The 14,034-nt window shown below is 41.1% G+C and overlaps 1 protein-coding gene across 1 annotated transcript; it reads right to left on the bottom strand.

The window, feature by feature from the left end:
• Positions 1-5,870: 5,870 nt before the first annotated feature.
• Positions 5,871-12,616, bottom strand: dusp7 (dual specificity phosphatase 7). The gene is made up of 3 exons (XM_063473011.1): positions 11,423-12,616; positions 9,420-9,848; positions 5,871-6,853 (listed from the first exon to the last, which is right to left on the bottom strand). The coding sequence occupies exons 1-3, from the start codon at positions 11,829-11,831 to the stop codon at positions 6,537-6,539; spliced, it is 1,155 nt and encodes a 384-aa protein (XP_063329081.1). The 5' UTR covers positions 11,832-12,616; the 3' UTR covers positions 5,871-6,536.
• Positions 12,617-14,034: the final 1,418 nt, after the last annotated feature.

The raw sequence follows: 14,034 nt of genomic DNA on the forward strand, positions 1-14,034 counted from the left end.
CATACTACATATAAGTATATAACTAACAGATAAAGAAAATCAAATGACCGGAAAGTTACTGTTTTTCAAATACTAACAAGTCCATGGTAAAAAACAAACAAACAAAAAAACACACAAAAAAAATAACAACAAAAAAACATTTAAGATCAACGTGGGCTGTATGTGGCCGATTGTGTAAAATGAGTTTGACATCCCTTCTCTAGACACTGTTCAAGCGGTTGAAGTGGCTTCAGTGTTTCTCGTCTTTCTTGTTAAACGCAGACACATTTCATTTTTACAGCACATAAAACACACAGCGGTGTATGGAAAAGGAAGTGGCAGAGTTTCAGTTAAGCAACTGGATACGCAGCTTCTGGAAACCTCCAAAACCACCACAAAGAAACAACAAGAACAACAAAAACCTGTTTGTGTGTGTACGTGTGTGTCTGTGTGTGTCTGCGTAATTGTGGAAGAAGATGAGGGGAAGTCTTATGCAAAGCAAAACTAAAAACAACAAACAGAAAAACAACAAACAGTTGCTGCGGTCTCGTTTTAAATCAAACATCTTGATTCAGATGAATGTGACGGAGCAGTATTTGTCATCCCAAAAGTGAAAACTGGTTGTAGTGATAGGGAAGTTTTTAACACTTGCCCTGCCAGAGTACTGTTTTGAAATTCACTAATGAATCCCTAATCATTCAAGACAAATTGTTTTTAACACTAATGCACGATTAAAAACACTGACTGTTGAAATATTTCATCACTGGTGGTTAATAGCTGTTAAAAAATGAAAAAGCAAACAAAAAACCTTTGGTTTGAAACTCATTCATCTTGAATTCTTTGAACAGTGCTGATCTTTTAACATGAATCTTTTCCTGTTCCCTAAATTGGAAGTATTAGCCACTTTTGCCTACAAAGCACGATAACATTTCTTGCTTGTCACCTTTTGTGAACCAGTCATCACCCTTTGGTCATCCGACTCGGCCTCAAAATCCTTAAACCCTTACTCTGTCTGTTATCACGAGAAGTTGATAAAGGTCATTCCCATGTTTTGCGTTATAAAAAAAGGAAAAATTCTTCTTTGTCTTCTTCAGCATAGACTAACCCCTGTATGCATACCCTGGCTTCATCATTTCCTGGAAAAATTGAAGCCTTGTGCCTAGATATACAACATAAAACATGAACATGAGCTTCTGGGTCTGAAAATTTAAGCCACTGCAGAAGTTTCTTAAATCTGAATTTTGTCTGAAGGCTACCAGATGGCGATAGATGCAGTTACAGATGGTTCCTGGTCCTACAGAAGTTTGTGGGGAAAGTGTTTATGTCTTGGAGTCTGTAAGCATTTTCCTGATTAATTTTTGGTCTATTTAGTAAATTCTGGTGATGCAGTGTTAAAAAGGAGGATTATCTATGGTATGCTAAGTGGCTATAAACACACGAGCAATTTGTAAAATTTCTAAAACAAACCCATAACATCTGGGTTTGTTTTTCTTTTTTTTTTTTTTTAAAAAAAACCCAAAGTGTTTATGGTGAAAATATTCTTCTCAAGACTTTAAATGGGACTTGAAATTAAAGTAGCAGTGTTCACCTTTCACGCTGTCTATGGGCATCTACAATACCAAAAAATAGTTTTCAGAGTTTTGGTATTAAAAGATATTGGAAAAGTGAGTCTGATGACATCCCCGATAGTTTGTTTTATTTCATCTTATTAGAATTTTCAGTAATCTAACTACATGTTTTTCTTTTGAGTATTTTTTCAACTGCTTTTACTTACTTTACATATTTGATTTTACTGAGCTATTTTAGTTGAGTTAATTTGTTACAGGTTGCTTTAACACAGGAATTTTGCTAATTCTGGGATAAACAAACTATTTATATGTTATTCTTTGACTATTTAGCAATACATCATAAAAAACGTCAGAAAACTTTTTGTCTTTTTCATGATGAATATAGGCTTAATATCAGTTTCAAATGATTTTCTGATTAATTTTTTCAGTGTTAATTCGTGTAATTTAGACACTGAACCTTTAAAATGTAAACATTAGGTTCAGTCTCTATAAATTACATATAATTTATATGTAATATAAGTACGTTATAAGGTATAGGGTGTAGGGTATAAGGTAAAAATCTTAATCTTCAGATTTCAGATTTAAACCGGTGACTAACAGTAATCAGTAATTTCTTAGTGCAAAAATAAACCAACACGTAAGCCAACAATAAATAGACCTAGTTCTTCATTCACTGTAACTCACAGGTCATTTCTAATATAATTTTGATGATCAGAAATAAAGAGGAAGCATGTTAAAGAAAAAAAATATTTCAATATTTATTTGCGGTATAAACATGTCTTGTGTTGATTCAATATACTGTACAATACGCAGGGTCAATCGCATTACCTTCAGTAGACAGAAAGGTGAAACTGCCCCAGCTAACACACCCCTTCTTTTTATACACAGACAGATTGCATCTTTTTTTTAAAAAAAACAAAAAAAAACTGTTTACAGCACAATACAAAACAGCTATTCAACGTGACTTTGAAGCTGTAACACGATGCAAGATGCATTGTCAAAAAAATCCCTGAAAATTTCCTCACTGAGGTAACATTTTTAAATCATTCACTTTTTCTTTCGCTTTGTATTTCACGCCTCACTCCTCGCCTCCTCTCGCTCATTCACACCTTTCTCTCCAGAGCACAATTTCACCAAGATGTAGCTACAAGTTTAAGGACACAGAAACGGCCGTTCCCGTGGTCTGGCAAATTTACAAACAGAGAAAAACACTTAATTTCTCTTTCATTGTTACAAAGACACACGCACGCACACGAAAGAAAGAAAGAAAAAAATCACAAGAAAGCAGCTTGAAGTCAATTGTTTCTTTTTAAATAGAAAAGCTCTGTTCTGAAATATATTTCAATCCCAGGGTGCAAGTGATCAAGTCCTCTGTGTTTTTCCTATTGTATGTGGGATATGACTCCAGACAAGGAAAGTCCATTCAAGCATGGTGGTAGTATTTTCATCTCTGATGCTATAACAGGAGAGGAACTTTTGCATATAAACTCATATATATATACAGTATATTCATATTGAAAGGCCACAGGAATAGCATAGAGCACATTATATCAAAACCAAGAAGGAAAAACACCTTAATCACCGTAATTATTCAAGCCAGGTTGGCGTAAGGGCCTATTGTGAAACATAACTGGCATGCTGAACCACAGCTCTGTCTGTGTGGAGCAGCCTGTGTATGTGTGTGTGTGTCTTTAAATCTGCAAGTCTTTCAGGTTTGTACTGGACACACTGGCCCTATATTTTGTACACCCCAGGAGAAATGTTACTTCAGTCCATAAGCCATAAATCGAGCTGGATCTTGTGGAATTATATAGAATAGATATAGTACAAAAAGAAGAGAATTTAAAAATGTTGAGGTCTTGGATCTACAAAATACTGCAAAAAAAGGTGTTTTGATATATTGCAGAGTAACAAAGAGGACCTCGTGTGACCCGTTACGGCAAAAAGACAGCTTGTAGTCTGTTATTACCGTGCTCTTATTCCAATAACAGATAACAAACTTTTTCTTCTTCTCTCCACACAATGTTTTTTTTTTCCAAAGTGAAATACAAAGAGTATTGAACAGTCAGCATTAGAAACAAGTTAGAAAGATTATATAAGGCCAGCTAAAACCAACCCTCTTCAGATTCCCCTGCTGTGCTCGCAGAAAACCCCGTTCGTGGTTTCTGTTTAGACAAACGTCCACATCCCGACTTTGAATACTAATTTCCGCAGTTTGCTGTGAACACTGGACCTCGTGCAAAAACCGCTTGTATGAGGAGATCTCTAACTCTAACCTGACAGCGTGCTCTATCGATAGCAAACCTCAGCATCTACCACTTAGCCCTAAAGCTGGACACATATCTCCACGGTATTCGTCTTTTCATATTCACTAGTATATGAAAAACAACCAGTTTGCAGATTGTGAGGTTTCACAACATTTCCAATTTTGTAAAATCAGACTTCTGTTCAATACATGAGCAAACTGTGAACATGACCTCCAGCTTTTTGGGGTCACTGTTTCCTAACAACAGCTGCCTCAGCATCTTTATACTGGTCCCTGTCGAGCTAAACATATCCCCTGTTACACCTGGCACAGAACACCACCTGGACTGCTTTGCTTTAGCAGGGTGTTTTTGTTTTTTTGGGAGCATACAGCTCTCTGATTACAGCTGCAAATAGCAGGTTATTTCTTTTCTTTTTTCCCAGGGATTGTAATTACGGACATTGCTATATTTGTTATGTTTTTTTGTCCGCTGATTTCCGACAGCAAGACTTTAATCTCCGCAGCGTGACCCTCTGCTAGGAACATTTTTGAGCATGAAAGCTGGAACAGAAAAGTAAACTTTGGGGGTTTCAGCTTTAAGGAGCAGACTTTCTGATTAACAGGTGGTGTTCATCAGGCTCAGCTGTGCAATTATAACACGTTCGCGCACGAAGAAGACGAATAAGAAAATGTTCTTTCATGAGGCCCAGTGTACCTAGAAGTCCAATTAGCGTGGTGTTGTTTGGAGTCCTTCTCAAAAATCACTGCGGCTTTGCTGAAGTGCTACAGATGTGGACGCCGTCTCAGAAAACGCTTTGACTACATGCTGTGCGCCGCTGCGTTCAGCAGCAACAGCAGTTAAATAAAACGGTCCTCATTATTTGTCTTTCCACCTGGTAAAGTAACGTCCAACCCGTGGTTGAGTCTACTGTTAGAGAGCATACGGCACCACAGCATGCTCTGGTATACAAAATAATAAAGATCTGTTTAATATTCGCTCTATATAGGATATTCATTTGTGTTTAATATAGCTTTCATATAATAATATACCCAAGGCTTAAGGGTGAATCAACTCAGACAAAGCTTTCTTTGACAAAACGAGTGATCCCTTCTTTTTTTAGTTTTTAGAAAGACCTTTCCTCTCAATTTCCTCCAATGCTGTTAAGGGACGTGAAACTGCTGAAGTAAGTGAAGTCTAGCGGAAGCCAGTCCCAGTCAACCAGACCAGAATCCAAACACAGAGACCAAGGTAAAGCCCCCCACCCTCGGTCCTGAAACACACAAGAAGCTAACATAGGCCAACAAAACATTGGGGTGCAGGTTATACATTTGATCTGCCCAAAAAGTACCTCAGTAACCCAGAAATGTTAATACTGACTTCCTGTCCCCGATCCGTAACCTCTAACCGAGTAACCCTTTTTGGCAAAACGTGCTGGTGGAACAACTGTGGTGACGAAATCAATAACTGAGGAAGTTTGACTGAAACCGACTTTTTGACCGAAACGAAACAAATGATTAAAATCTTCAGAACAGCTGACTGAAACAACTGGATGAACAGTCATATGGGGAAGGAAGAAGGAACTGGGAAATGCGCTCGAAAGCAGTTGGCCAAGCGTCAAACACGCAGGAGTCATTTCTCCCATCTCCAGCCGTGAATCAATTCCTAACCCCATGCCCTACTTCCAGCCCGCTGCTTGTTTTAACCCCTATCCCTGCTCCTCTGCTCAGGGCCCAGTTTTTGCTCCCTCCCCGCTGAGCCGTGCAGCTGTCAGGACTCGTCGCAGCCTGGGACTGACCTCTCCACTCCTCTTCTCTGAATGTCTCTTTATCTGACTGCTTTAAGCACAGGCCAACAAAGTCAATGGCTACACCACTGTGCAAACTGCATTAGGTCATAAACCTAAAGAAAAAACAAAACTTAAAAAAAAAACCCATCTAAAAACCCATTCCACTTTAATTTTACAATCTCTTAAGCCATTATTGGACTGGATTAATTTTTGGACATAGATAATATATATATATATATATATATATATATATATATATATATATATATATGGTATAGATCTGTGCGTAAATGTACATAAAAATATACAAAAATGCATATAGACATACTGAATTTGTTAAGGACTGCCCATACATTTTCTGCTATGTACGTTAACATACATACAGTACAAACATACATACTGTGTTTATATCATGTGTGTGTGAGTTCATTCCTTGGTTTTTAAAAACTCTACATTCAGTAGAGTGAGATTTCCTATGAGTAAATCCCAGCTTTTCCACTTGGCACCAGTCACCTCGGCTCGAGAGCCGAGACAAGGAGGATGCAGTCATCTTATAAATCAAGCGCTAAAGATTTTCCGTGTTCCTATCTTTGTATGAAGCTTTCTGTCCTGCTGCGATCATTTAGTTTCTCAGTCAAGTTAAACCTCCCTTGTTCTTCGTTTACAAGCTGATAAGGGAGAACGGCTTTGTTAACCCACAGCATCCTTCTCTGGGTTGAAAAAAACAAACAAAAAACCCTTTAACGTGGCATCCGTGACTCCTCCTGTCACGTCAACGCTGCTCCGTGGTCAGGATCTCGGACAACGAGCCTCAGGAGGCTAAAACATTCATTAAAACTGGCTGCTCTCCTGCAGTGCAGCCACTTGCTGACATGGTAACAATACCACCATGCCCCCCACCCCAAATCCTCGTATGTTGCAATGGGGGCAATCCACATGAAACCGAGACTCTCATTTTCATGTGGATTCTAGGGTGTCCAGTTGAAACACGTTGTGATTGGTCGGGGTGGTGAAGAAGAGCTGGTCGTGCGTCGGCGAGTTCGAGTGGTTGTCGCAGGGGCTGTTGAGACCTAGCGTCCGCTCAAAGTCAAGGAGCTGGCCCATGAAGTTGAAGTTCGGGGAAATGTTTGACTTTTTCCGCTTCACAAAGTCGTAGGCGTCATTGAGCGACAGGTTGAGCTTCTGCATCAGGTAAGCCACAGTGACGGTGACGGAGCGGCTGATCCCGGCCAGGCAGTGGACCAGTATGCCACACTTTTTGGAGCGCGCCTCGTCTGAGGAGGAAGGAGGGAACAAGGAGATGAGAATACAAATGAGAGACATGACTACTGACCGTGTTTCATTCTCAACGCTGGGAATTAAAAAGATCAATGAATCAGAAGGAAAAGTTTCTCTCTATATATTATAACGCAGACTTTCCAAAGAGCTTGTCGTCTGAGGATGAAAAGAAGGCAAAAGAGTGAAACAAGTGTACCTCAGACAGGCTTTCGCTAACTGGAGAGCTCTGGGACTTGAGAAGGTTCAAATGCCCAGCTGGCACTATTTCTACTAGATCAGCATGTAACAAAAACCTGCCTGATACTGGGTCATACTGCAGTGGAAGTGGCCCCACAGTGCTTTAATTTGCAGAGAAACTTTTGAATAACATCACGTGGTCATAGCGAGAACTGACAAACAGTAATCTGTGGCTATCATGAAAACTGAGTTACTTTCTGAGGTACTTTTAAGTCATTAAATGACCAACATTTGCAAACGAGACTGGCTTTTATCATTTAACGCTGCCGTGATTTAACTTTTCGCATGTTCACCCTGTGGTTTTCCCCTGGTACTCTGATTTACTCCCACAGCCCAGACACATGCATGCTAGATTATCTGGTCATTCTAAATGAGCCGAAGATGTGAGCCTGAATGATGTGATGAGCTGTCTAGCTTTTACCCTGCTTCTCACCCTGTGACAACTGGGACAGCCTCCAGCCACCTACCGACAGCAGCTGGACTAAGGAAACAGATCGATAGATAGATGGATCATTTTGAACTGTTGGTCAGATAAAAACAGATAAATAATACTACACAATTTTAAAAAAGTAATAATCACCCACTAATTTGATTTCAATTTGTTTATGTTCTTGATGGTTGAGCGCTCTGGGAAATAGTTTCAGAAACAGTTTTCACTAGTTCCTGGGTGTAGGACTGGGATATAATTCCACCAACAATTAATAAAACACAAGCAGCTAAAACTACCAGAATGAAAAATTAGAAGTGCCTCGTTGAGATTATTATATTTTCAATCCAGAGTGACCTCTGTCGCTGACGGCACAGTGTAATTTTTCATTCTGCTTTCTAGCTCTCGGTCTGTAGGAAAACCTGAACAGAAAAAGCATCTTACATTATTAACTGGTTACATCCATCCACCTATCAGTTTCGAGCCCTTGCACTCGCATCTCTACAGGCCATTAGAGTGAGAGTTAAGAGCTCCGTTCCTTCCTTTCTTTTCTTCCTCTCTCTTTCATCTCTCACTGCCGGCGTCTCTTGTTGTAGGATTGGGGTCAGTCGGCTCATGAGCTCAGGCTGCCAAGGCGATGCCAAATTAAATTTATATGTGATGTGCGCTCACTTTCCGCAACGAAGACAGGGGCAGAAATCCTTGCCCGACGAGTCAAAAACCAACTCGAGAAGCCTCAGAAGTCGAATAAGTAATCGGCAGTTCATCTGCTTTAACTGATTACGTCACTTTACTCGTGCTTTGCATGTGCAGTAACGTAAGGATTTTCATTTATGCAAGAAACTTCAAATCCCTCCCCATCTGCATTCTTGCTTTCACAAAAGAAAAAGCATGTACAAACAATAATTTTAGGCATTTAAGGGACTGCAACTTTCAGCAGCGCAGTGTGAAGTCATATCCGCATCTCCTTCACCCATAATTACCCTGTTATTTACAAAAAAAGATCCGCTGTAATCCTTGCTTATTACAGCCAGCTCCATTTAACATCAGCGTGGCCCAAATCTGCCACGACCTCTGGCTCTGGCATATGTCTCACTTCCTCCCACCTACAATGAATCATTACTCTAAAGGAAAAAAAAGGGGTAGAGTCGGTGGTCTGGACAATCTAAGACATGCATGAAAACTTTGGCACTGACTCATCGGCGAGGGAATTCACTCATTCTCTGGAAATTAAGTGAGAAGGAATGACGGGAATGATGGGAAACACTGAAAATGGGACAAGATGAGGACTAAAAAAAAAAAAATCTATCTTCAGCGTGACCTCATTCTCAAAGAATCCATTTCCATGTTTTATTCACAGAGTTGCCTTTTCATTCTACGATTTTAAATTCCTGTTTTATCAGTCACAGTGAAATGCAGGCTTAGCAAAACCGCGCTAACATCCATCTTAAACTGTTTCCAAAGAAGCTATTTATATGCACGACTTATGATTAAAATCTTGGATAAATGCAGCCAAAGTGACTAATAAAGAGCAGATAATAACGGCACTAAATGGACTAGTACTTAAATAGCACTTTTGTAACTCTGTGACTCTAATTGAGCACTTAAAGCCCTGTTTTTTTTTTTTTCTTTCTTTTTCACATTCATCCATTGACATACTTTCATACAGTGCTTTGTTTTTTGGCTCTAAGTGCTTTCTAGTTATTATAAAATCTAATATGTGGATTTTGGACAGTGATTGACAAAACATGCCTCTTAAATATGAGACCTTGGGCCCAACCAGCACACTGATTGATAATGAATTTAACTTCTTCAGATCCCTGCCCTGACCCAAAAACACATCTGTCTAAAATAACCTGACGGATATCTGAGACAACTGCACAGCATTCTCCACTCACCTATGAAAGAAATGGCCTCAGGGAAAAACTGAGAGAGGTTTTGGCTCCAGTGATCGGAGATGGGAATCTGTTTGTACTTGAAGTCCCCTTCGTGTTCAAACATGTTGGGCAGGTTGGGCGTCACGTTCAGGATGTACTTGATATTGTACTTGCTGAGCACATCCAGGTTGGCGGAGTCTTTGGCACAGCCCAGGTAAAGGTAGGGCAGGATCTGGACGGGGAACGCTGGCTGGTTGTTGGGGAGCGGACTGCCCTCCGATTCTGTGGCGCTGCCCGGCTCACGGTCCGATTCCCCATCTGAGCAGTCGGAGCTGATGCGGAGCCCTCCGAGACCAAGGACGGAGGCTGGTGGGGAGCTGCTGGGACAGGAGCAGTCCAAATTGGTCTCGCAGTGCTCTGGGTACTCTGACTGGAACTTGTTGAAGCCACCTGGAGCATGATGAAGACAAAGGAAAAACAAGCAAAAACAAAACATGTTAGTATAAAGCCAAGAAAGCAATTACACTGGGAGGAGAGGAGGGGGGTTTAAAACTCTACCTTGTGCATAACCAAAGGCAGGAGGTATGAGTAATTTAACATGAGCCTGGATAAGAAGAAATTAACATTGGGTTCAAATAATCTGAGAAAAATTTGGTGCTAAAATTGGCCAAATGAAGAAAATCTCTTCACACTCTTTCTTTTTGATTACAGTTGCTTCAGATATCAGAGGCGGTATTAAACTCTGAATTGCACGTGATATTCTACGTGCGTAAAAACGTTTTTATTAGATCCACTGCATATTTTCACACACACCCGTGACAGATAAATTATAATAAGCTGGTATTTACGTCAGTTTGAGAGAGAGCGGGGGAAACAGTGTAGACAGATGTGGCTCCATTGAGAAAAGCTGAGCCCTGCGGAGAATCAGCGGCAGAGCAGGACAGTCAGCTACAACACTACACAGCTCAGCGGACTTTTTGTGAATGGCAGCTCGAGGCTCGTGACTCCCGTCAAAGATTTCTATTATCTCGTGGTTAAATACCTCTCTGCTATGGTTATAACACCTCATTTCATCGCCTTTCATCTGTCTTTTTTTAAACAATGTCGGCTTTTTTCTGTGGGATTATTCGTAGCTCGTCGTCGTGTCCTGGTTTCAGTGTTCATTCATGAAAAAAACCCGCTCGTCTTTTCCTGAAGGAGCACAACATGGCGGGGCCGTACTTGCAGCGTTTAATTGAAAACACGCCGCATTTGAAACTGCTTCTTTTCTTTTTTTAAAGCACTCGATCAAATTACGAGGCTTTGTTGACGCTTTTCTTCTTCCTAAATAATTTCCACGCTTTGCGAATCAATCAATAAATAAGTAAAAATAAAAGCGATCATTTTGGTCGGAAGCAGCAAACATCTGTCGAGCAGCTACTTTATTCTGACACTGGATCCGATTTGTTACACACCGCCTGATTCTGTAACAGTGCCACTTTATTTTAATATGCGGAACTCATTCAGTGTTGATCACCTGTGTGTGTGTGTGTAGACAGATGAGAACAGCTGGATTTATCTGAAGTGGCGCCACATTTTAACCCCCCTTCAAATCCCCCCTACCTACAAACACTTTATCGATGCAATAATGTTTTATAAGCTACTGATAGGAGTGGCTTGTTCAAGCTTAGCTATGTGACTCCACCAGATAAAATCTGCCTTAACAGACAATCTGTTCCAGGCGTGCCACAACCCCCCAAAAACACCAAATTCACTTAGTGTGGCGTTTAAGTGCAGCATCCCAGGTCTGATAAATCAGTGTGATTTACACTCGCTTTCTTTCTTTCTTTGCCATTAATTGTAGTGAGTGACACTACCACAACACTCGTCCAGTTCATCTGGGACTGTCCAAGTTAATCAAATCAGAGCGAAATTCAAGCAATTTGCTGCAGTCCACTTTGAGAGGAAGTAGTGTGAGAGTCTTATGAATTAAAAGGCACCACAACACAAACAAAACCTCTAGATTCAAAGCAATCTGATCTTACCCTCTAGATAAAAAGCCTTGCACCCGTCGTCCCGGAGCTTCTGCAGGAGCAGCCCAAGCACGGAGCTTCCCAGCCCGGACTCCTGCCGCTCCGAGGTCGCCTCGTCGTACAGCACCACCACGTCCGTCTTGCACCTCTTTACAAATTTCTCCTTGTCCTCGTTGTTGGGGATGATGGAACGAATGGGGAGGTTCCCCTTTTTCAGTCTCCGGAGCATGAGGCCCGGGATGGCCAGGTTGATGGCCGACTCGATGTGCGAGGACTCGTACAGCTCATGGGGTCTGCAGTCCAGCAACAGCAGAGAGCTGGCCCCGGACTCCAGCTCCTCCTGCAGCCACTCCACGCTCTTACTCGACATCATCGTCATAGTCACGATCACAGAGCATCCCCACGAGTGATTAATTCTCATCAGTGAAACGTTAATCCTCCCGTCGCCTGCTGTGACATGAGAACAACACAACAGAACAGAGGAAAGGAAAAGAAAAAAAAAAGAAAAAAAGAAAGAAAAAAAATCACGGCGCTAAACTTCCCTTCCCGCGGCCACCACCACCACCGCCACCGCTGCTCCTGCCGCTGTTCCTGAGGGCGCAACGCACCCAACACACACTTCCACACGCGCGCACACACATCCAACACACACGCAGAGATGCCCCTCCGGTGGAAGCAGGAAACTTGAACATGCAGAGGTTTCTTTCCCTCCTTCCTTCAGTCCGATTGAAGCGGAGGTTTGACTCCAGTCCATCGACCGTCCATTTGGTGAGCTCGCTCCAACTTTGACGCTTCCGCAGAGCGACGAAACGGCCCAAATGAGCCTCGTTACTCTCTCGGGATGTGAGAGCCGGATGAGCCGATGATGCTAAAGCCCATGATTATTGTTATTACTGGACATGCTTGGCCCGTGGAGCGCCTCTGGTTTGTCATTTCCACTGGATGCGTTAAAGAGGCTCTGCGGGCTTGTCACTGAGGAGAGGGAGGAGCGCACAGATTTAAAGGCGCAGCGCTGCTTTAGAGTCACAGGAGCTCAGTGTAGCTTCACAACATACTATCCATTCATTGATGCTCTGTAGCTTATACTCTGAATTAATAAAAAAAAGGCCGACCTAATTCGACAAATTAATGTCCCACGTCCTCCAACGCTCGTGGACATCTATATCCTTTGAGTCTGTTAAAATCTGAGTATTTTTTGTGTGTTTAATTTTGATTTTTAAGAGTTCAGTTGTAAAAGCAACTTTTAAAAACACTTCCTTGTGGAACCATGACTGATGTTTTAGGGATTAAAAGTTTATTCCCGAGTCATTCCCCTTGTTTTTTGCTTTTTTCAGCCTCTACTTTCTCATCCCAAAGGACCTTGTGTCGAGATTATTTTATAGTTTTAACACTCAGTGAAGGTTCAACCCTTTAAGCAAACATGTGCTCAAAGTTAACTTGTAACGTGTTGTAAGGTATCAACTTTATTAGGGACACATGACATTTGTAGCTGTGCTTCCTTAAAGTTTAATCTTATGATGCCTGCCGTCATAGACTGGTAATAAACACAGTGCCGGATGTTCATATTTTAGAGCTTTGTAAAGATAATCTCTGTGGCAAGCCTGTCATGTTGTGTTGTAAAAATAAACTGATCACTGAGTACATTATTGCAGATATCAGTTTTGAAGATAAAGCTTCAATCAGACTGTATCACGGAAGTGCGGAAGATTCCTCACAGATAGTTTCTAATGATCACAGCCTCATCCAAAAGCAATACATCTAAAATACAATGTTGTGTTCAGTAAACCAGCAGAAATGTAATAAAAATGGAGTTATAAGTTGTGGCCAGTTATACCAAGTCTTTAGTTTGTTTGTGTGAAATGATGGCTCTGCGTGTACCCATAACTCACTGATTTAGGTTCTCGGGTCCTTATCCTGTTCATTTAATAATCTGAAGGCACTCAGTGTTTTAATAAATCATCAGGTGTCAGACCTATGGACCTCGTGCCCAAGCAGTAACTCTTGTCCTACCATCAGCTTTCCTTTAGTCTCCACAACACATTAACCCACTCACTCTGTGCACCTACACAGGTTTGGTTATGATATTACTGGACACACTACTAACAGAAAGTTGACTTTACTTACTAATACTAAGATTATTTTTCCAGGTTGGCTTTATAGTTTCTAAGATATTACAAAATCATATTTGACATCAAAAACCAGTACCAGTGTGGTAGTTTACCATCATCTAGCAGGGGCCAGGTTCCTCCCACAGGCCGAAGACATGTGTGTTAAGTTAACTACCTGTAGGTGTGAATAATTGTCTGTCCCCCCCCCCAAAACCACAGAGGACATTTATATTTCAGCCAAACTCGGTTTCGAAATTGGAGCTAGGGGAAATTATAACATTTGGTATTTTAAAAATGGAAAATTAAAGAGACATATGTCCCATTTGCCAACAACAATTAAAAAAAATACACACATCAATTAAAGGACATGATGCTCAAATATAGTTATAATATAATATTCTCCAGTCAAAAAGCAGCTGTCTTTAAAAATGTTTTGTTGGTTGTACACATCAGGATGAGACCCTTCTGCTGCAGCAGCCAAGAAGGTGGACCTGAAAAACCCTTTCCAGCCTTTAG

Source organism: Pelmatolapia mariae, linkage group LG5, assembly GCF_036321145.2.
Source record: "Pelmatolapia mariae isolate MD_Pm_ZW linkage group LG5, Pm_UMD_F_2, whole genome shotgun sequence".
NCBI classification, from domain to species: Eukaryota; Metazoa; Chordata; class Actinopteri; order Cichliformes; family Cichlidae; genus Pelmatolapia; species Pelmatolapia mariae.

Bases quoted from the DNA above. Each gene is read 5' to 3' on its own strand.
- dusp7 (XM_063473011.1), bottom strand. From the start codon at position 11,831: ATGAGAATTAATCACTCGTGGGGATGCTCTGTGATCGTGACTATGACG. The intron at 9,849-11,422 runs GTAAGATCAGAT...ATCATGCTCCAG, and splicing joins CAAGGCTTTTTATCTAGAGG to GTGGCTTCAACAAGTTCCAG. The intron at 6,854-9,419 runs GTGAGTGGAGAA...CTTCCTCCTCAG, and splicing joins TGAGGCCATTTCTTTCATAG to ACGAGGCGCGCTCCAAAAAG.